At 37.3% G+C, this 24798-nt stretch overlaps 1 protein-coding gene across 2 annotated transcripts in view; it reads right to left on the reverse strand.

Annotated features, from left to right (window-relative positions):
* LRP12 (LDL receptor related protein 12) overlaps positions 1 to 24358 on the reverse strand; it is a 73689-nt gene extending 49331 nt beyond the window's left edge. For both annotated transcript variants that reach the window (XM_021688337.2, XM_044914278.1), the window contains exon 1: positions 24280 to 24358. In XM_021688337.2, the coding sequence (XP_021544012.1) occupies positions 24280 to 24358 (79 nt within the window). The remainder of the gene's footprint in view (positions 1 to 24279) is intronic.
* Positions 24359 to 24798: the final 440 nt, after the last annotated feature.

Genomic DNA, 24798 nt, shown 5'->3' on the forward strand with positions numbered 1-24798 from the left:
AGCTTATTAAACCTATTAGCAGTTACTCCTCTTTCTGTCCTCCTCTAGCCCCTAACAACAACTAGTTTCTGGCTCTATCTCTATGGGTTTGCTTATTATGGACACTTAATATAAATGGGGTCATACAATATGTGATCTTATGTGTCTGGCTTCTTTCACTTAATGTTTTCATGGTTCATCCATATTGTACCATGTATCAATACTGCACTCCATTTTATGGTCAAGTAGTATTCCACTGTAGGGATAAACCATATTTTGCTTATCTACTCATCAGCTGACAAACATTTGGGTTGTTTCCACTTTCTGTGAATAATGCAGCTATAAATATTTGTGTACAAGTTTTTGTGTGGACATACGTTTTCAGTTCTCAAGTATATACACAGAATGGAATTGCTTGGTCTTTTGGTAACCCTACATTTACCTTTATGAGGAAATGCCAAATTGTTTTCCAAATGGCTGTACACTCCCACCAGCAATGTGTAAGAGTTCCAATATCTTTATATATTCACCAGCACTTGTTATAGTCTTTTTATCTTAGGTATCCTTATGGGAATGACATGGTATCACTATGGTTTTAATTTGCATTTCCTTAGAGTAATGATGCTGAAGTTCTTTTTGTGTGTTTACTGTTTTTGTATATTCTTTGGAGAAATGTCTATTTCATAATTGACTGGATTTGTCTTTTGTTTTTGTTGAGTTGTAAGAATTCTTTATATATTGTGGATATTAACTTCCTATCAGATATATGATTTGCAAATATTTTCTCCCATTCTATAGACTTTTCCCTTTCTTGACAGTGTTCTTTGAAGTACAGTGTTTTGTTTTTTTTATTTGAACCAGTCCAATTCACCTATTTTTAATTTTGTTGCTTATGCCTTGCTGTCATAGCTAAGCATCCATTTTCTAATCCAAGGTCACAAAGATTTACTCCTATGTTTTGTTCTAAGAGTTTTATAGTTTAAGCACTTATATTTGATCTTTGGTCCATTTGGAGTTAAGTGTTGTATGCAGTTGAGGAAGGGGTCAAATTCCACTCTTTTGCATATGGTTAACCAGTTGTCTCATCACAATTTGATGAAAGGACTACTCTTTTCCCCTACAGAATTACCCTGGCATCTTGCTGAAAATCAACTGACTATAAATGTAAGCTTTTATATCTGGACTCTCAATTCTATTTCACTAATCTGTCTATTCCTATACCAAGTATCATGCTGTCTTCATCAGGAAACTTTGCAGTAAGTTTTGAAATCAGGAAACATGATTCCTCCAAATTTGTTCTTCATTAAGATTGTTTTTGTTATTCTGGATTCCTTGAATTTCTATATGAATTTTAGGATCAGCGTCAATTCCTTCAAAGAGAATTGAGATTTTGATAGGGATTGTGTTAAATCTATAGATGAACTTGGGGAGTATTAATGCTAATTCTTAACAAATATTATGTCAAATACATAAATATGGGATGTCTTTCCATTTTAATCTTTAATTTCTAGCCACAATATTTTGTAGTTTCAGAGTTTAAGATTTGCACTGTTAAATTTATTAAATATTTTATTATTTTTCATGCTATTTTTTAAAGATTTTATTTTTAAGTAATCTCTACACCTAACGTGGGGCTCGAACTCAAATCCTGAGATCAAAAGTTGCATGCCCTACCAACTGAGATAGCCAGGCGCCTCTCATTCTATTGTTAATGGAATTATTATTATTATTATTATTTTTTTTAAAGATTTTATTTATTTATTTGAGAGAGAGAGAATGAGAGACAGAGAGCACGAGAGGGAAGGGGATCAGAGGGAGAAGCAGACCCCCCGCTGAGCAGGGAGCCCGATGCGGGACTCGATCCCGGGACTCCAGGATCATGACCTGAGCTGAAGGCAGTCGCTTAACCAACTGAGCCACCCAGGCGCCCTGGAATTATTATTATTTTTTAAAGCTTTTATTTATTTGACAGAGAGAGACACAGTGAGAGAGGGAACACAAGCAGGGGGAGTGGGAGAGGGAGAAGCAGGCTTCCCGCGGAGCAGGGAGCCCGATGCAGGGCTCGATCCCAGGAGCCTGGGACCATGACCTGAGCCGAAGGCAGACGCTTAATGACTGAGCCACCCAGGCGCCCCTGGAATTATTTTCTTAACTTGATTTTCAGTTGTTCATTGTTAGTATATAGTAATGCATTTTTTTCCTTGTATCCTGCAACTTTGCTGAACTTGTTTATTAGCTCTAATAGGCTTTTTGTGAAATCCTTAGAACTTTTTTATGTATAAGTATGTCAAATCTATAAACTAAGATAGTTTTAATTCTCTTCTTCCAATTAAGATGCCTTTTTTCCTTGCCTAACTGCTCTGCCTAGAACCTCTAATACAATGCTGATTAAAGAAGTGAGAGTGGACACCCTTGTCTTGCTCTTGGTCATAGAGAGAAAGCTCTCAGTCTTTCACCATTAAGTATGTTAGCTGTATATTTTTCATAGATGCCCTTTATTAAGCTGAGGAAGTTTCCTTCTATTCCTAGCTTATTGAGTGCTTTTATTATGAAATGGTATTGGCTATTGTCAAATGTCTTCCTTTGTCTATTGAGATTTCCCTGTGGTTTTTGTCCCTTATTCCATCAATATGGTGTATTACACCGATTGATTTTCCTGTGTTGAACCTCACATTCCTGGGAAGGATTCCATCTGGTCATAGTTTATAATCCTACTTACATATTGCTGGATTTGGTTTGCTAGTATTTGGTAGAGGACTTCTGCATCTATATAAATAAGGGAAATTAGTAGTTTTCTTTCTCTCATATTTGGGTAATACTGGCCTCATAGAATGAGTTGGGATGAGTCTATACACATGTGCACATACACTGGGTGCTACTATGTATTTCATTCTCATTTAAGGAAACACCAATATATTGTTTTTGCCTCTAATTTTTTCTTGGTTTATTAAATTTCATAGCTTATTACTCAACAGTCGGTAATTAGCTTGTTGATTACATTATAACATTTCTGAAAAGTGACTAGTGGCCTGCTTTACTCAGTGTACCAGGCACAGTACCCAAACAGATAAATCCACATGGTAAGCTTAGTACAACAGAAAAGTGAAACAGACAAATAAAGGTAGTTCTTTCTTGTTTCTCAATAGGCGAAATCATCTGCAGTGCAGGAACCTGTGACTGGGGTTGCAAAGGGATACTAAGAGATAAACATACTGGAAACCTCTGATGTCAACTCTATTTTTAATAGTTGATGGAATTGAAGTACAGAGAGAAAGGAAAGGCAGTTATTTTTTTTAAAAAATTGGCTTTATTGAGGTTTAATTTACATGCAAAAAGTTCATTAATTCCAAGTATACGGTTTGATGAGTTCTAACAAATGCACAGTTCTGCAACCACCACTACAATCAAGACACACATTTCCATCACCCAAACAAGCTCTCTGGGCCCCTTTGCAGTCAACTCCCTTTCCACACTCCTAAAGTCAGACAACTACTGATCATAGACAGTCAACATTTATAAAGCCTCATGCACTGTACTAAACTTGTGAGGTATTATTATTTTTTTTTGTGAGGTATTATTTTAATCTTCTTTCTAAGAATAGATACTGTTATCCCCACATTATGGATGAGGAAACTGACTCAGATTAAGTAAAATGTGCAAGATTCTTTAGCTAGTTAAGTGGGAAGGATACACTCAAATCAAGATCTACCTAAGTACAACAATGAAAATTGAGTTTTCACTTAAGAACAATAAGTATCTTGGCTTCCCTTGAAAACATGTATTCATGCATGCAACCCCCCTGAGCTCATCTCTTTTAGGAGAAAGACACATTTTTTTCTTAGGTGACCAAGTGCCCCATGACTTTCTATTGTCATTCTGACACTGATACCCCACCCTCTTAGTTCATTTGTGTTACTTTCTTGGTCTTTGTTAGAATTTGAATTTGTGACCTCTGGTGTATTTTGTGAGTCCAAGTTACAGGTAGAAAAATGTATGGAAGGATACAAAATTAACTGTTACCACTGTTACCCTGCCCCCTTACCCCCATCTCCAAGACAGAAAGGAGGACAGAAATGATGATGAGCTTTTGTTCCTGATACATTACTTTGTTTGACTTATTACAGTATATATTACTTTTGCAAGTTAATTCATGTGGATTGAGTATTAAGTACTGGAATACTACCTTCTAACAAAAATTAACACAACATAAAACTACATAGCTACTCAGTTTCAAGTTGTTCTTTATAACGTTATAATTAAGAAATGATAAAGTGATACCTTTTTTCTTAATATTATTGACAAAATGGTATAAGAACTATCATTTAATATAAATACTAAAGCATATATATTACCCTCTCCTATAGCAACAGGTCACTTTCAAAAACGTTCTTATACATGAGATTCAATAGTGAGAAGAGTAATGTATGGCCGCAGCTTTCCTATTCTTGCTGACTCACAGATAACACTATGTTATTTACCCACAGACCAAAGCAAACAAATAGAAACAGTGTTGGCAATGATAACAACAACAAAGATAAATGATTTTTAATGTGTCAGACTGCAGGAAAATAGCCCTTTAGAGGTAGAAATATAAAAAAGGAGAATTTAAAAATCAGCAACCACTTAAGACTTTTAAAGTGTATTTTTGGCAACGCTTAAAAGAAATTACTAAATTGTTAAAATCATAGTATCTTTCACAAATTTAAGTTTTTCTTGATATTAACTCCATGTTTTCTTTTTCTTTTTTTTTTTGCATCATTTTTGTCTTTTTCTTACCTTTATTATTTATGCAAGATGAGACAGTAAGTACTTCACTTCTACTTCTGGTAATATCGAAGACCAGAGAACATGACATTATGAATGGTTCTTCATTGAGCGGGAAGATAATTCTCAAGTTTATCAGAGGCTCCATCATAGGAGTTGAGGACACAGTGTCTAAAATCACTCTGGATCCTGGAGTCATTCATTAGCCCCCCTCTTTCCCTTCCCTTCAGATCTTTCCTCTCTTCTGGTTCCTTTGTCTCCTCTTGATGACATATGTATTCAGGTCTTCCTCATTCATAAAAGAAAACCTTTTTCTTGTTAGTGCACATCCCCATTTCTTATCTTAGTCTTCCCTTTCTCAGCCAAAACTTTTGAAAGAAGAACTTACACTCACTAATGGAGCTTCCTTACCTATCGTTTGCTCAAGCCCTTCCTCAATCTAGTTTTTACCCCAGCACACTTCTGAAACTCAAGCAAGGATTACCAATGACCCACCTATCACACACTTTATCCTCAGAAATGTGAACTCTGAATCCAGTTTTCTGATAGTTGGAGAAAGTCACATACCTATGAGGAACTGTGTCACTATAAACTCATGGTTTCAACTCATCTGGATACTCAAAGTTGGGAGCATAATCTTTTAATAATGCCTTATCTCTACCTTCAATTCCCTCAAAAACTACACGAGTCTGTCATTATTCCTTTTTAAGCCTCCACACAACTTCCTCAAACAGTACTCTCAGTAAATCACCTCCCTTGCCAACCATTCAGGTCTTTTGGCATATTATCCTCTCTCTTTCTAGAGACTCCTTGTTTTCAGCATATGTGTTTAAAGGTTTAAGTCCTTCATGTTGATAAATCTCAAATTTCTACGTGATACTCATCACCTCCCCAACGTTCAATGAGCACTCACTTTATGCCAGTCACTGTGGTTGGTGTTTTTCATACACTATTACTAATCCTTGCAGTATCCTCGTAAAATAGATACTATCCCCATTTCACATGCAGAGAAACTGAGAATTAAAGGAGCTAAGAGAATTGCACAAGGCCACACAACTAGTAAATGGCATTGCCAGGATGTAGGCAGATTTGTCTAGCTCAAAGCCCATACTCCTGAAATAATGACAGCAGCAACAACTAATATGAGAAGTACTATTTGTCAGATGATGGTCTAAGCCATTTTCATGCTTCAGTACATTTAATCTTCATAATCACCCTATAAAGGAGCTGCTATTATTATTTCCATGCTAAAAATTGTCTTTTAACTTCCTATTGAATAGGAATTCAGTATTACCTTAATATTACCTAGGTATTTCAGACTCATGTCCGAAACTAAATTCCTTTTATCGACCCTCAGTCTGCTCCTCTTCCTATACTCTTTACCTTGGTGAATGACACCAGCATCTTCCAGTTGTCCACATAAAAACCTGGAAGTCATTCCATTTTCTTCTTTACCATCCCCTTCTTCTGCTCATGCACTATATATTAAGTTTCTTGATTCTTCCCAATCTTGCTATTTCCTTCCTTCATGTTACTGATATTTCTTTCCTGTTTTACTGCATTCAATAATAAGCTCCACAAGGACAGAAACATAGAAGAGTGCTTAATCCACAGCAGATATTTGATAAATACGATGGACTCTTGAACAACACAGGTTGCAGTTCAAGGTTCCTAAACTGCACCAGGTGCACCTATACATGGATTGGGGCGGGGGGGGTAGTGATAAGTACAGTACAGTACTTTATCTGTATTTTCTCTTCCTTATGATCTTCTTAATAACATTTTCTTTTCTCCAGCTTACTGGATTGTAAGAATATAGGACATGATACATATAACATGCAAAATATGTTAATCAATTATGTTATCAATAAGGCTTCCAGTCAACAATAGGCTATTAGTGGTTAATATTTTGGGGAGTCAAAGGTTATATATGAATTTTTGGCTGTGCATGGGGGGGCGGCATCCCTAACCTCTTTATTATTCAAGGGTCAACTGTATTTGCTGAATGTATAAATAAATGACTTAGCTTGCAGCTTCCTACTTTTGGGCTCACAGCTCTCTGATCCATTCTTCACAATGCTACTAGAGACCTTTTTTAAAGGAATATCTGATATTAATCTTCAACTTATAAAACTACCTGGTTCACCTCCTTATATGTAGTAAGAGCCTCTAGGGCCCACTGTAAGCTGGCTCTTCTCTATCTCTTGACCCTTAACTTTTACTACCCCTTGTCTGCTTTTACCTCATACATATACATTCTGGTTTTGACATACTGCCAAAGTACAGTTTCTGAAACTGTGATATTTTTCAACATGATGTTCTCTCTCCCTGAAACAGGCCAGTGCACCAACACCAGTTACTCGCCTAACTCCTTCAACTCAGGAAACAGATCTCTATCAATCGCAGGATGAGTTAAAAATCCTTCCTGATGTTCCCACAGTACGTCATGTCAGTACTGAGTTATGAGCACATTACCACCAGTGTCCTTATCATCTTGTTTTGGGTTATTAACTGTGCATCTTCCACATCAAATTTTGAATGTCTTAAGAGCAAAGAAAATCTTCCCATCTCTCTTTCTTCTCTCCTTCTTTTTCTCATTTTCACTCTTTAGACAGTTATTCCTTATCACTGCCCTTCAATATGTAAAATATTTGGTAAATGACTGTTCAAAGCTCATGAGCAGCTTCAGTCTTCAGATTGAAAGGGACTCTACTCTGCATTAGCTTTAGTAACTTGTTGGTGGGCGGAGGGGGGCGGTTGGGGGAGACACCAAACCAAAGGCTTGATGCTTTTATGTTTTTGATCATCAGTGACTGCCGGGTTCTTAAAAGCTTATAGCTCAAAAGTCTAATGCATATGTTTAAAGAATTCTTTTTACTCTGAGCAAATGGCTAGCTCTTTACTTAACTCTACAAAAGCTCATCTCATAACTTATTCTTTCACAGAATCTTAATATAGTGCCTTGCTGTTTATTCTGTCAACGTGGCACTTCCCTACAGAAGTATCATACATGAAGTTGAGGATTATCCTTTTCATGTAACTATAAAAAATTATGCAGCATACACATACCTATCTCTGATATATTGGGATGTTTCTCCAAGTGAACAAAGAGAAAAAATATTTATCTACCTAGTATGTATTAGTGGCCATACTATGGACTTTCACAAATTTTAACTTACTTATTCATCAGAACAAATATTTGAGGTATTACCTCTAGTTTACACATGAAGATAATAAATTTTAGAAAGAATAAATAACTCGCTTAAGGTGATACAGTTATGAAGTTGTATCCAAACCAAGGCCTGTCTTATTATAAAGATTATGCATTTAACTCCCCCACTATATTTTCCAAAATATAAATGGGTCATATTTTGGATAATAATTTGTTTTAATTTTAAAACAATCCCAGGAGCAATTGATATTCCCATTTTGTGGCCCAGGAAGTTGAGCCTCAGCATTTAAGTGACAGGACTAAAATCTCATAGCTACTGAGGAGCAGAATGATGTATGGAAGACCAGTCTCTTCTCCCACTAAGACCAGAAGATGTAGATTCATCCTTGATAGATGTTCCTCTGTTAATGATGTTTAAATACAGTGGAACAGGAGAAGACCAAGGACGTGCATACATTGACAAGGACTCTAAGAGATTAGGGAATTCTAAAAAGATAAGTCAGTAATAGTTAAAAGCAACAGAGGAGGCAATACTAAATTCTAGTATAGCTAGCATACGATGCTAAGTATATCAGCTTTGATATCAGAATCCTGAGTTTGACTTTTCTACCTTTGCTACTTATTTTCTTTTGTATGTTTGTGTGGAGTATGTTAAAATACATGCCACATATCATTTCACCTCTATATGCATCTTCAGTATGCATCTCTAAAAATATAGACAGATATTCGCTCACGCAACTTCAATGCTATTACTTTAACAAAATTAATAATTCTTGGTATCATTTCATCTAGCCAGGCTGTAATCAGATTTTCCTGATTGTTTCACAAATGTCATTTTACAGTTGAAGGGGGACCTAAAGCCTCACTGTTTCATTTGGTGTGTTTAAGTCTCTCTTAATCTAGAGTGATACTCTCTTATTTTCCGTAGCAGACTGGTTTCAGAAACTAGATCAGTTGTCCTTTAAGAGGCTGCTGTTCTGTGGTGTCACTTCCTTTTGGTGTCACTTAACTTTGCTCATCTAGCTCAAGGATTGGCAAACTTTTTCTATAAAAGGGCCAGATAGTAAATATTTTAGGCTTTGTGGGTCACAAAGTCTCTGTTGCAACTACTCAACTCTGACACTGTGGCATGAAAGCAGCCATACACAATAACTAAATGCACCAGACTGGTTGTATTTGAACATTATGAAAATACAAAACAAGACAAAACAAAAAACAGGCAGGCTGGTTTTAGCTCGAAGGCCATGGTTCCCAACTCCTGCTGTAGAAGGCTGATTTGACACAGGTTCAACATTTTTGGCTGGAATACTTCAGAGCTTGTGCTATATGCTTTATACGTATCACATTAGGACGCACACACTAACTGCTTGCCCTAGTTTTCATGAGACTGAGATTAATCAATAGGTATAGATAGGGCAACCTGATTCCTCCATTGTAAAGTTCCCATATAACCGTTTGTCTAATAGTTTCATTTACTAATGATTATAGCCTGAATATTCTTTATACATTCATTACCTGAAATTCTGCAACAATGTTTCTCAACAAATGTTATTTGCTTACTTTGAAACATAATTCACACAGACAAATAAGATACATATATATTCAATAATATATATATAGCATATAATATATATGTAGCATTTAAAGCAATAACTGGCATATTGGTAAGTACTCAATAAAACTGGGTATTATTTTTATTTTTGACAGATTTGAAAATACTCCAACCTTTGACCCAGTATTCTACTTTTATGACTTAACCACAAGGAAAATAATAAAAAATTAAGATAAATATTATAAAAGCATGTCTATTACAGTATTTATAAATGTGAACAAAACTGCAGATGATCTAATGTTCAACATTATGGAAACAGTTTATGAGGAAAAGTGATATGGAAAAATGCCCAAAATCTATGTCAAGTAATACCAATAAATCCATCAGCCAAGGACTACCATTTCTACTAGTCAGGTACGAATGCTCGTTTCATTGCACCCTAACTACATGTTGATTTTTCTGTCTCTACTGAACATTTTGAACACTTAACAAAAGTTGATTTTTACATATTTACTAAATTAGTATGTGATATTTACTTGAGATTTCTTTGTAAAATTAATTTTTGTTTCTAATTTTATTAGCCATCCAATTACCATTTCTATAAGCTCTCTTTTGTCCATCTACTGAGGAAGGAAGAAAATGAACATTTTATGTAGAAAGTATTTGCTTAAGTTATTTAATAGGCTCATAACAAACTTTGAGGGTAGGTGGCATAAAATCTAATAATCCAGCATCTTGCCATTTAGAAATCTCAATTAATAGCAAACCAAAATTAATTCAGAAAACACTAATGATCTGGTATCTGTGGCTCATCTATCAGCACCACAAGCAGATGAGTTCCAGCAATGAATTTAAAAGAGCAAATGTATCATAAGTTAATCAGTTTGCATATAAGCAACATTAAGTTTGGGAGGTCTGTTAAATAAAACTACAAAGAAGCAGTAGAGCATAATGGTTAAGAGCATGGATTATAGAGCCAAACTATCTGGGTTCATATCCTAGCTCTTCCACTTACTGATATGTGAACTTGGCTAAAATACACAGCTTCTCTGTGTCTCAGGTTCCTTATTTATCAAATGATAGTATAATAGTATCCAGGCTGATAAGGTTGTTATGAGAAGAAAGTGACTGTGTGTGTATATGCATACATGAATACACATATATATACACAGATACACAGTGATTAGAACACTTCCCAGCACATAGCAATTGCTACATGTTTGCTACTGATAGAGAAATGAGTCTATAAATCAGTCTCACTTTGTCTCTTGCTACTCCATATGGCATAGCTTACTATTCAGATACTATATTGTATATATTTAAATATTTAAAAATATTTCTACTTTAATAACCCATGCACAATCTGGGTGATCAAGATATGACTTCTTAATGACCCTGATGCTGTGTCAGATATAGTATTTTTTTAAAAAGGGAAACAGTCAATATAGATCACATATACCACAACTTCACAGAGGTTTCTTATCTTTTACAGCAGTGCTTCTCAAACTTGAATATGAAAGAAATCATCTGTGAAATCTTGTTAAAATGGAGATTCTAATTCAGTATCTGGGGGCAGGGCCTGAGATTCTGCATTTCTAACAAGTTCCCAGGTAGTACCAATGCAGCTGGTTCAAGAATGGCACTATCAGGGGTCATGAATGAGCTTTAAGGAGATCTGGAATAACAATATCATATACGAAATTCTCTGTGAATGTGCTTGTGGATTATTTTCTGAGGAAAGGACCCACAATTCTTATTATAATCTCAGAGGTGGGGGTGTGAGTAGGGGAAAGGGCAGGTAGAGAGTAAGAGAATTCGCAGGAGAGGTGAGAAAGACACATGTCAGTTCCAGAGCTAACTGAAAAAAACCCCAAAATGGTCATTACAAAAAAGGAAAATTATCTGTAAAGACAAATATTTTATATTTTGTACAACAGACAATTATCACTTAGAAGACTATATGAAGAATCACAAACCATTTTAAATTATAGACAATTACATTGTAGACAATTAGAAGATTAAGCCGAAGAATCTTTAAATTCGAGAATAAAAACACAGGGATATAAAACTCTAAGAAATAAAAAAGGCCAAGATATGTAATATTCACTTAAGAGGAGTTCTAAAAGTAGAGAACTTACAGGATAATGGAGTTAAAATACACGTACATACATATGTATACATATACATAACATATACAACATACGCATAGAACTACCTTCCCAACACACATCTAGATATGTTCAGATAAAATCACTACCAAATACCAAACAGTAATAATGGCTGAAAATACATATATAAACACATTGGTGACAACTGTAAACTCCAAAAGGAAATTATTACAAGCTTCCAAAGGAACAAAGGAATGAGAATCAAAATGGCAACTTAAAGTTACAAGATAATAAAGTAATTCTGGATAGAATTCTGCACAGAAAATACTGAAACCTGGAATGCCCTCCCCTCACCCCCGCCAAACCATTATTTAAGTGTGAAGACAAAATAAAGAAACATTTTCAGCTGTGTATACCTAAATATATATTTACAACCAGTTCATATTTCTTAGGGAGAGAGAGAATACAATTCAAGAATGCATTTTAGCAAAATTAAAAAAATCAAACTAATTGAAGACTTCAAGAAAAATAACATGGGACAAAGAAAATGATAAGGGAAAGGGAGAAGAAAACTTAAGAAATCAAAATAATTGTTAAGAATGGCTATGCAAATTTTAATGTAATTAATTTGGGGAAGTATTTTAACACCTCCTTTTTTTTTACTTTATTCTGTAAAATTTCAAACATGCACAAAAGAGAACAGAATAGTGCGTTCTCATGTATCATCCTCCCATATGTCTGATAAGGGGTTAATATCCACAAATATAAAGAACTCTTACAACTCAACAACAAAAAGATAATTCAACCAATTAAGACATGGCAAAGGATTTGAACAGACACTCACAAATGGTCAATAATGAGAAAAAAAATCTCAACATCACTACTCATTAGAAAAATGCAAAGAAACCACAGTAAGATACCACTTCATACCTACAGGGATGCCTCTAATAAAAAGATGGCCAATAACAAGCATTGGTGAAGATGCAGAGAAACTGGAACTCTTACATATTGTTGGTAGGACTGTAAAATTGTACAGCCATTTGGAAAATAGTATAGCATTTCCTCAGAAAGGTAAATGTAGAATTACCAAAAGACCCAGCAATTCCACTCTATGCATATACTCAAGAGAACTGAAAAATGTCCATGCAAAAACATGTACACAAATAGTCATAGCTGCATTATTCATAAAAAGTGGAAACAACCCAAATGTTTGTCAGCTGATGAGTAGATAAACAAAATGTGGTTTATCCGTACAATGAAATACTATTTGACTATAAAAAGGAATGAAGTATTGATTCATGGTAGAACATGGATGAATCATGAAAACCAACTAGATGAAAGAAGCCAGGCATGTAAGATCACAAATTGTATGATTCCACATATATGAAATGTCCAGAATAGGCAAATCTTTAGTGACATAAAGCTTATCAGTGGTTGCCAAGGATGGGGGGCTGGGAGTGTGGTGAGGGGAAGCGGTGGTGATTGTTAATATGTACAGGGTTTCCTTCTGGTGAAAATATTCTAGAATTAGATAGTGATAATAGTTGGGATAACTCTGTGAACATACAAAAAACAACTGAATTATACACTTAAAAAGGCTGAACTTCATTATATAAAATTGGTATTTAAAACAAAAAAATAGACCCACGCAAATATGACCATTTAATCTTTGACAAAGGTGCAAAGGTAGTTCAATGGAAAAAGGACAGTCTTTTAAAATGGTGTTGGAACTGGTTTTCATATGCAAAAATGGAGCCTCTTCTTAAAATTTATATCTTATAAAAAACAAACTCAAAATGGATCTTACATCTAAATGTATAACATAAAAATAAAACTTTTAGGAAAAAAATAAGAGAAAATCTTCATGATCTGGGGTTAGATGAAGAGTTCTGGAAATGACGTCAAAAACACAATTCATAAATAAAAAACTGATAAATTGAATTTCACCAATTAAAAAACTCTTGCTTTGCCCTCCATCCTTCAGATGTGAATCCATCTCTACTATGGTATCTAATTGGCTTATTTAAGGCCCATTCATAAAAAGGGATCTACTTCTTATAGGCTCATCTCTATTATCTTGCTAAGTGAAACAAAGTTTAACCACATTAGGAATGAAACATTTCTCCTGTCAGCAGGACAAAGCTATTAACTGTTGCCTTCCTATTATACAGTTAATAAACACTCTCCTTTCCTAATCTTTTTTTTATTATGTTATGTTAATCACCATACATCATTAGTTTTTGATGTAGTGTTCCATGATTCATTGTTTGCGTATAACACCCAGTGCTCCATGCAGTACGTGCCCTCTTTAATACCCATCACCAGGCTAACCCATCCCCCACCCCCTCCCCTCTAGAACCCTCAGTTGGTTTCTCAGAGTCCATAGTCTCTCATGGTTCGTCTCTCCTTTCCTAATCTTAAAAAGTGAAATAATCAGAACATAATAAAATCTTTTACACTAACCAATGAAATCAACAAAAACAAAAAAGTTTACAAATACATCTAAAAATATTAACAAATTAGGGATTAGATCTGATAATCAGGCAGGAAGAGAGGCGAGGCTAGTTTACAGGAGAAAGAAAAGGAGTGGAGGGAGGAAGAAATTTAGGACGGACTATGTATTGATCTCATAACTATGAACACAAAGTCTAAAAAAAAATTACTAAACGTATTCCAGCAGATTAAAAGAAAATACATCATTACCAACTTGTTATGGCCTATTACATAAATGTAAAGATAGTTCAACATTAGGAATCGCATGAATATAACTTACTCCATTCATGGAGAAAGGAATTCAGGTATTATGTGGCATTATGCTAGGTATGTTTCACTTGCATACCTCTGGCCCTCATAAACGCCTTATGATCATCTTGGAAATGAAAAAACTTATGTGACAAAATTAAATACCTATTTTCAAAAACTTATTAATATAGGAATTGAAAATCTCTAATTTGATTAAAAATAACAGAAACCTATAGCAAATATCACACTTAAAAAAAATAAAAAGAAAGATGGGGTCAGGAACCATTAAATTAAAGACTTAATAGATATCAACAATTGCAGAGTACAGACCTTATCTGGATCCTGATCCAAACAAGTGTCTAAAAATTCACGTTTATATGACAACTAGGGCCATATGCACACAGCTGGATATTGGATGGTAACTTGGGATTGTTAATGTTTTAAGTGTGATAATGGTATTGAGTTTGTTTTTTTTAAGTCCCCACATCTTAAAGATACATAGTAAAATATGAATAAATTAGATGTCTGGGATTTGCTTCAAAATCATTTGTGTTTAGGGAGAGAGTACAAGTCTAGATAAAATAAGGCTGGCCATTTAATGATAATTTGTTGAATCTGGATATTGGGCATATCAGGTTAGTTACATTAGTTTTTCTACTTTTGAGTATGTTTGGAATTTTCCGAAGTACAAAGTTTTAAAACTGTTTTTAATTATCAAACCCAAAGGAAAAAAAAAATCAAAGAACAAAACAAAAAGCCAAACACTAGAGAGAATATAAGTTATCAGAAAACCTTCTATAGATACTATTACCAAACACTGTTCTATTTTTAAAAATTTTTATTACTTAACTTTTGAGATATATACATAATTCCACTAATTGAAAGTTTACAGTTCAATGAGCAATCACCAGAAAACTCCGTTATCTGTGTAAACTACCACTTAGGTCAAGAAACAGCATAGGAGCAGCAGCCCAAAAACTACCGTGGTAAACAATCCTCTCAATCACAACCGCTCCTGCTTCCCGCCAGTAGGGAACAACTCACCTTGCCTTCTAACTTCTTAGAGTGTAACCATATAGTATCTTGTAATTTTGTGTCTGACTTCTTTTGTTCAACATGTGAAATCCTCCTATGCTACAGGTACCAGTAATTGGTTCTTTTTCATTACTTTATATGCAAGTTATTCTCAAAATGTGGTCAGTGGATTCCTGGGAATCACCGAGACCCTTTCAGAGTTTAACAGAATAAAGTTCATTGGGATATGGTTTCAGATTCCATGTTGCAACTAAACTTAAAAAAACGACTACGTGTCAAGTTCTGGTGAAGCATCAAAGAATATTCACATTTATCTGAAAAGGCTATTAAAATACTTCTCCCTTTGCGGGCGCCTGGGTGGCTCAGTTGGTTAAGCGACTGCCTTCGGCTCAGGTCATGATCCTGGAGTCCCGGGATCGAGTCCCGCATCGGGCTCCCTGCTCAGCGGGGGGGTCTGCTTCTCCCTCTGACCTTCCTCCCTCTCATGCTCTCTGTCTCTCATTCTCTCTCTCTCAAATAAATAAATAAAATCTTAAAAAAAAAATACTTCTCCCTTTGCAATAACACATCTGTGTGAGGCAAGATTTCTTCCTATATTTCAACCAAAACATGTCACAACAGACTGACTGCAAATACAGACATGAGAAATCAGTTGTCTTCTATTAAGCCAGACATTAATTTGCAAAAATGTATAGCAGTGCCACTCTTCTCACTCTTTGGGAAAATACGGTTGTGATTTTACATATTTTTATTTAATGTATGCGATTTATGGTCACACATAATGGCTTTCTTACTGTCATTTTAAATTTAATTGTGGCGTCCTGAGACCTAAAAGTTTGAAGAATGCTGCTGTGGTTCTCCCTTATGCTAATACACCATAATCAATTCATCCATTCATTCTACTGGGGATGGACAGAGAGGCTGTTTTTCACCTGGGACTATAAAGAATAAGGATGCTACGAATAATCTTGTACATATCTTTTGGCACACATTATGTCCCCACTTCCGTTGAGTTTACACCTTGGAGTAGAACTGCCAGATCACAGGGTATGTTCACATTCAACTTTAATAGATACTGTTTTCCACAGTGGCTATTAAACATTTGAAATGTGGTTAGTCTAATTAAGATGGGCTATAGGTATAAAATTTACACTGGATTTTGGAGACTTAATATGAAAAACATTGCAGAGTATCTCAGTAATTATTTTCTATTGATTACATGTCAAAATGGTAGTATTTTAGATATACAATATTGAGTTAAATAATTATTTACATTAATGACACCTGCCTCTCTCTTTTTTTAATATGGCTACTAGAAAATTTAAAACTATGTACATGACTTACATTTGAGGCTCACATTATGTATCTTAGACAGTGCTGCTACATGGGGAAATAGAAGTAAAACAGGCCAATATCAATATTGTATATAAGAAGTCTGAGATGCTCCTGAGAAGGGCACCTTTTAAGGAAGACTGCCCAAAGGAGATAACATCCAAAGGAAGGCCAAAGGACAGGCAGGAGTTAGCCTAGTGAAGAAAGTAATACAAAAGGAAGGTAAAGCCAGGCAGAGCGTGCAAAGGCCAGGAGACAAGAGAAATGCGTTTAGCATAGCAGAGATGGTGGAGGGTAGGGGGGTGGTGAAGGGAAATAACAAGAGACAAGAAAGGAAAAACCAGCCAGATCATAAGGGGCCTGGTGAGTTATGCCTATATTTTAGGAACAGGGAACTAGTGTTGGGTTTTAAGCAAGGAAATTACATAATTATATTTGTACTTTAGAAAAGCCACTCTGGCTGCTGCTATGTATATAACTGAATCTGGACAAGACTAGAGTGAAAATTAGTTGGGAGCTGTTACAATAATGTAGACAAAAACAACGACGGGTCTCTATACAAAGAGAACAGCAGTAGAGGGATGTGAGCCTTGGGCAAAATCACTGCTTTCAGATTCAGCTTCTGCTCTACTTACCTCCCTGAAACTCTGAGGATTTAAGCAAGGCACGTCTTTGTAAAGGTGTTCTGTATTCTAAGTCTTGGTAAAAGGTTCTAGTGTCACTAGAACAGGCATTAATTCAAGAAACTGAATTCTATTTCAGAATATACCGGATACAAAGATTCATCTCTTCAACTTACTAACCTGAAACCTAAATAACGCTTTAATAATCAATGAAATTAAGTCAGATAAGAAAAGGCTCACTTTCTCACTCATGTTTAAGAAGTAAATCCCAACTACTAAACATGGTACCGTGCTCCATTTAGTCAATTCAATATTAAAAGATCAGTACCCTTCCCCATTTCTCTAAAAATGGAAAAGAAGTGAATTAAAGGTAGATATCAAGTTACTCTCATTCAGTGGTATGCATGTGAGTGTAAAACAATTTCGCTTCTTCACTAAACTGATCCTAGTAGGGCAGTGAGTTATCAAATATTTAAGAGTCAACTAGAAAACTATTCTGTCAGCTTCATTTATTTTGAGGTTTCAGGATCTTCTAAAGTTGTATCTTCTGTAAATAAACTATGCAATCCAGGGGAATAAAGGTAAAAAGGTCACTTACTTTTTCCAAAATTTTCTGAAACTTTCTAATCTACCAATATATCCTTGCCTCTTCTAAGATATAAAGCACTTTAATTGCCCACTTAATATAAAGCATCTAACTTCGGCAAAAAGGTCCTTAAATCTTCTCTTCTACCCTTTGCTTCTTGCCTGAAATACTCTTAAAACACTGTAGAAAGTTATGTTCTATACTTATTTCATTGACAAAAATGACAGACCTTAGAACTGGACACTTGTTCTCCACAGGACACTTGTTAAGCCTCTCCCCTTATAACTGAAATCCTCATTCTCCCTTGTCCTGTGTTGTACAGCTGTTCACCACAGTATCCCTTCTTGCATTGAGTGTTCTCAGCCTTCCCTTTTCTAGCTTAAATAACAGAAACTTAAATTCCTAGGGTCTAAACTCCCCTACTGAATTATAGAAGCAAATCACCCTAAACCTCTCCTCCCTCCTCGTCACTCTCACCTGATCCCATGTCATATTACTTCAGGTAATCTCCATCTTCCCACCCTGAAATTTTTAACAGACCCAAGTACACTGGCACCAATATTTTCTTCCTTCCCTGTTGTGACAAGAGAGGAAGCATCCCTTTCTTTCCGATCAAAAAGGCAATCCATACTCTTCTATCTGCACTATTACTACCTTGGTCCAAGGTCCCGTGTCTCTCACCTGGATCACAGCCAAAACCTGATCATCCCATGTCTACTCTTGTCTACTTCACAACAATTCTCCACACAGTAGACAAAAGTTACTGTTTTCAAACCATAAATCACATTATGTGCATTTAGACTTCTTTTATAATTACACTCAAATAAATTCAAACTCTTTACCATGGTTTCCAAAGCCCTGAGTTCCTGCCTAAGGTTCTAAGCTCACCTCACCACTCTCCCGCATGACCGTTGTGCTCCAGCTACACTGGTTTTATTAATTTACCTGTGACACACCAGTCTTCCACACCAACACTTGCTTGATTCTGGGTCTTTCACATGTGGTGCCCAAGGGCAAGGCTCTCTTTTCCCAATCATAATATGGTTAGCCATCCTTTAGGTCTTACAAATGACTCTACAAAGAAGTCTTCTCATTACCCTGCGTCTGTTATTCATGATCTCTGCCCCTTATCAGTTTCATATTATAACTTACTCACTAGACTGTCAACCTTATGAGGGCAGAAACTCACACAGTGCCAGATAAAAGCAAGTGCTCAATGAACATTTGCTAACTGAATGAATGAGCGAAGAGACAGGATTATGTTGCAATCCTGGCTCTACTATTTCCTAGTGGTTTGATCTTAGATAAGTCACAACCCTTCTGAGCTTCAATTTTTTTCTTCTATAGAAAAGGGACAAATACCTTATAGGATTGCCAAATGAGACTACTAAAGATTAACTGGCAATGAATAAAGACCAAGCACAGTATCTGAACTTTATTTAATAAATGGTACAAACTTAATTTAATAAATGTTAGTTTCTTTCCCTTCCTTCTATAGCTTAGACAGTGAGAATTCCTTAGGGTAATTCAGTATTGAAACTAAAATATATAGAGATAGGTCTATATATACACCTACTGTTGCATATAGTTAAAAAGACTGATGATGTGCATCTGAACGGATAGATTGGTAACTTGTATTTATAGGATCTAATAATATGCTTTAGAAAATGAGAATAAGTAGTGTACATCTATCACTCACTCCTCCCCAAAAAACGGCGGGGGTGGGGGAGGAGAAAAAGAGAAGAAACTGGAAGGAAAGGTAACCTTAGAAATTAGAGGCCATTAACTGAACTTCAATTCCCAAATTTAGAACAACCTTCATTTCCCTATAAAGACTTGCAGCAAGAACAAGACTAAAACTCATTCTAAAATAAAAACATTTTCTGTTTGCTTACATCTATATAAATCTCATCTATATTTATTTACCCCCCTTTTACCTTTCATTCTTTAAACTGTAACAACATTTATAAAAGGTAAGGGGAAAAAAAACCAAGAAAAAACCTCAACTACAAAAACACCTCAGATCAGAAACACAAAAAGGTTTCACTGTTCACTTAATTTCTTGATAAGCTTTAAATTGTCTAACCACAAAAGTCAGTCTTTTCTTTCCATTCTCTTTAACTGCTGCTGCTCACTTTTCAGCCTGACATCACTTTTATGTTTTTGTCAGAGATTTTACTTTCTAGGAACCTTCTAAATCATTTACCATACATCATTCAAATCTCCTCCATATTCTTCCTAGAACATAGCTAGCCCTCTGAAAGTGGTCATTTAATACTTTCTGCCTGATAACTGCTTAGAATTTTATAGAATTTGCTATGTACCTTCATATTGTCCCCAGGATATGGATATAATTTAGATTCTAAACCCAAGGAAGGGTTTATGTTAAGCAATTAATTCAGTTTTATTCAACATATTTTATGTAATCAAGCTTGACTTTTTTAGAAGTAATTGGAATCTGGTTTAGATTTTTTTCTCATGTTCCAGTTACTTCTACAACCTTTCTAAAATTGGAACTTCTAGTCTCTCCTTAAACTGGAAATTTATAAAATGCTGCTGAATGTTCCATAAAAATTCATGGGAAAAGACTTACCCATTAGATATAAAATGCAAGAATAAAAGGAGTATTTTATGTTACCACAACCTCTGGAACAGTACTGTGTATAGCACAGACTTTTGACTATAATTAGCTGAATACCAGCTTAAAGAAGAATTTTATCACAGGCCAGTCAGTTATGCCAGGAAGAGTTCTTACTGCTATCAAATGCTCTGGCAGCAAGTGGCCAGAAACGAACCATCTGCAATTCTCCAAGGCTATTGTAAAATGATATACAAATACCACAAACATTTCAAATTACATTTTAAGGTCTCATCTGGGGCTGTGTTTTTCAAACTAAGAATTGCAATCTATTAGTGGGTCCAAAATTAATGAGTCCAACCAGCAAATGAAGAAAGGAAGGGTGAGAGAAGGAGGGATAAATAGAATATAAAATGTTGGAGTGCATCACAGGTAGTAAGAGTATTATTTCATAATCTTTGTTTTGTTCTGTATACTGGGAGTAACATAAAATGTATTTTAAGGGTGGGTTTCAGTAAAAAAAAAAAAAAGTTAGAAAGCAACGATCTGGGAGACAAACAGAAGTGGAAAAGGATAAAGCAATGCAACTGTTACGATTACCAAATTATGGGTTGGGAGATGAGCCAACCAACACCTTCGTTGACTAGGACAGTTTTGGAAATCTCCATGCCCTTGCAAAAGCCAGACATCCCTATGTGAGAACTGAAGAAGCACCTTCTCTTACAGTAGGCCTACAACAATGCCCAGCAAAGCTCACAGTTGCTCCCACTAATGTTTTTCTCTCTTCAAACTTCCAAAGGCAGAGGTCAACTTTTACTTTCTACTAACTCTTAGGCACATTCAATAGTTAAGTTACAGCAGCTAAAATACAGCAGCTCTTGAAAAATAATTATTGGTCCTCGAACAACCCCTTCTGGAAAATATTAATGATATTTCATATCACAATTTAGTGTTTCAAATAAAGCTCTGACATTCAGAAAAGTAATGTGGAAGTGTAACAGTCACACTATTCCACTAAAATGGTCACATTTAACAGTCATGTACAAAGACCTCTAAAATCGCCATGTGAAGAGAATAAACACTAAAATAAACAGAATCTTTGAAATGTTTCAAAGATTCAAGACACACTTGGAGTCATTTAATATTGCAATTAATGGATTAAGAGTCATTCTGTGAAGAGTTAGTATCGGAACTGCCTAAATATTGGCCAACCTGCGTTTTTTCACTGTCTCTATGTTAAGTGTTACTATGAACACTCAGTTATTGTTTCTTAATTTTATTTATTTGAGAGAGAGCGCGCGCGCATGCACACACATGCCCAAATGTGGGGGGCGGGGAGCAGAGGAAGAGGGACAAGCAGACTGCCCTAAGCACAGAGCCCAATGTGGGGCTTGATCCCCTGACCCTGAGATCATAACCTGAGCTGAAATCAAGAGTCTGAAGCTTAATGACTGACCCACCCAGGTGCCCCTGAGTACTCAGTTGTTTTAACAATGATTTCTAATTATTTTTGGGAAGCCACTTAAAAAAACCAAAACACTTTTTGGTGCATAAGGGACAGTTTCATAAATTAGTTAATATCTGTCCTAAAGGTCCAAGGTGGTGGATATTTCTCAGGATGCATCCATTACTCCTCACAACTAGGGCATATTCAAGTAAAACAAACCCCACTGCTGTTATAGAAGCACATCCCCCATATTATTGTTATAGCTTTTTCTTTTCTCTCTCATATAAACCCACATTTGGCTGCAGAGACAGAAGAGGACAAAAGTGCAGCTATAAAGAGAATTTCTCCAGTTGCAGGGTGAAGGGTACCTTTAATCTCTGCTCACATAGTTTAATGTTCTGCCTGGCTCACTACCTCCTTTTTTCTTATACTTTGAAACTTGCTGGGGCTTGAGACATCAACCCTGGCACAATTACTTGCTAGTTTTATAACATGGTCCCCCATTGTTGGAAAAGAAGTTTCATTCTCTGCCTACTAACAATTCCTCACTGAACAGAAATTCCAAAAAGATAAATCTTTGATAAGCACCTACCAGAAAGTCGTTTTGTGCAAGTACAAAAAAATGTACAAAGACAAATTACGGGGTTCACAGCCTCTTATCCCTGGAGGCAAAAAGACTTTTAGTTCAAACCATAATGACACGGGTTTTAATGAAAGAGCTTAAAGAGCTCATTTATTTATCCATTCTGATCAGACATCACTAAGATTCAATTTTGACTAGAGCAGAGGACAAAGCAGGACACTTCTAATCACCCTAGATTAAAGATGCCTTCTTGCTTTCTTCTCTCTTCTGGGCCGCTACACCAAACCTAGAGCAGAACTATACCCACCTTCAGGCTAGAATAAACAACATAATAGCTTATTGATCTCTGGTGTAGACCCAAGCCCACAAGTCATCAGGCAAGTAGGGATCACAGGGACTTGATGCAACTAACACTCAAAAGTCATGAACAAGGTTTCCTGATCACACACAAGCATACCATTGGCAATGATCACATCGAATGTGGACCAAACCTTTCTCCGGCCCAAACAAACAAAAATAATATGTTCATCAGGTCAGGCAGCAAGTAATACATTTTGAATCATACTGAAAAACTATTTTTTGGTTGTCAGTAAATAATATGCTCATTAAATTCATTTACTGTAATTTCTCAGGTTTTTAAAGTTATCATCATTCAACTCCACAGATAAATGCTTTCAAAAGAGATAATACTTGCTGGTGAATGACGTGTTGACTTAACTCCATCACCACACCATTAGTGGAATGAGTGTTTGTGGCAAATGACTTAGACGTTTTCTAAGTGAAATCTCCAAAGAACGGTAAACTTCTAATTATTTCCTTCCGAAGATATCAAAACACGATTCTAAAAAGTAAAGCTTAACTGTGTTCATTGAAACACCTTTTCAATGCGTTTCACTGATAAACTAAGAACGGGTAAGTCAGAAGTGGAACTCAAGTCTCAAGCAATGAAGGCTCTAATTAACTCCATTTAGCTCTAGTTCAGACCCTGATGTAGTAATATGAAGCTCAGTCCTCACACACAGGCTTCAGCCGTCTCTTAACCTCAAAGGAGTATATGCAACGCAATCCACAGACTGGAATGAAGCAACAGTGACAACACTAGCGGCCAGTGATGGATGAAATGACAAATGAACTAGGAGTCAGGGCAGACATCTACGCCCTAAGGGAGAGACTGAGGTGGGGCTGGAAACTATTTTCTGGCCTTCTCCCGCGTGCTGCTTCTGGGGAAGGTACAGGATCCAGCACGCCCGGGATCGACAGAGCCTCGGCCTCCGAGGTGCAGGAGTGGGAAGAGAGCAGCGGGCTGCTTTTTCAGGGATGGGGAAGATGGGGGATTGGAACGGTGGGAATTTCACTGGGGAGAGAACTTCCTGACCCCGGAAGGGTCGGGGGTGGCAGGACCGTCCCGACAGCGGCGAGGGCGACCTCCTCTTCCTTCTCACACAGTCATACATCTTTGTGTGTGTGGATTGTGCAAGGGGCCCTCCAGCCCAGGTCGGTAAGTCCGCCCGCCACCCGCTCGCTCCACCGGGACTCCCTCCGGCCGGGACGCCCAAACCCCTCTCAGACAACCCCGAGGGTCTGGAGGTGGTGAGTGGACGAAAGCATCTTCGTGTGTGGACACCTCTCGCGGCATCCACCCCTCGCCGGGTCTTTGTCCCGCCGGCGGCGGGGGTCTCTCCCCGGTTCTCGCGGGGAACCCCTGTCCTGGAGGCCTCGGGGCCCAGGGTCGCCCCAGCTTTGTTCGGTCACCGGGGCGCAGGGACGCGGACACTTACCGTACACTCCGGCGAGGAAAAGCAAGACCAACGCAGACCTCCACCGCGGAGACTCTTTTGTGCTCCAACGACTGGCCATAACCACTGCAGATGGAGTGAGCGAGGAGGAGATGGAGGAGGAGGAGGAGGAGCTGGGGCCAGACGCCGCCACCACCGAGCCCCCGGCTGCTCCCTGCGCGCTCCGCGGCGGCGGGAGGGGAGGGGCCGCCGCCCGCCCGCCCGCGCTCCCTCCCTCTGGCCCACCCTCAGCAGCGTGCCAGCTCCCACCCCGGGCGGCGCGAGAGCCCTACGCGGGGCGCCTTTCCCGGGGGCAGGGGCAGGTTGAGCGCACGCGGGCGCGAGGCGAGGGGGCGGCGGAAGCGCGACTCCGGCCTCGCACCGCACAGGCTAGCCGGCGCCGCCACCCGCCAGACGGAGCGCGAGCCGGGACCCGCGCTCATCCGTGCGCTCGGCAATCACCTGGCCCGCCTGCCTTGGTTCCCGCCCCGCGCTCCGCCGGACTTTCCCAGTCTTGGGGCC

The sequence above is a fragment of the Neomonachus schauinslandi genome, chromosome 4 (assembly GCF_002201575.2).
Source record: "Neomonachus schauinslandi chromosome 4, ASM220157v2, whole genome shotgun sequence".
In the NCBI taxonomy this organism is placed as follows: domain Eukaryota; kingdom Metazoa; phylum Chordata; class Mammalia; order Carnivora; family Phocidae; genus Neomonachus; species Neomonachus schauinslandi.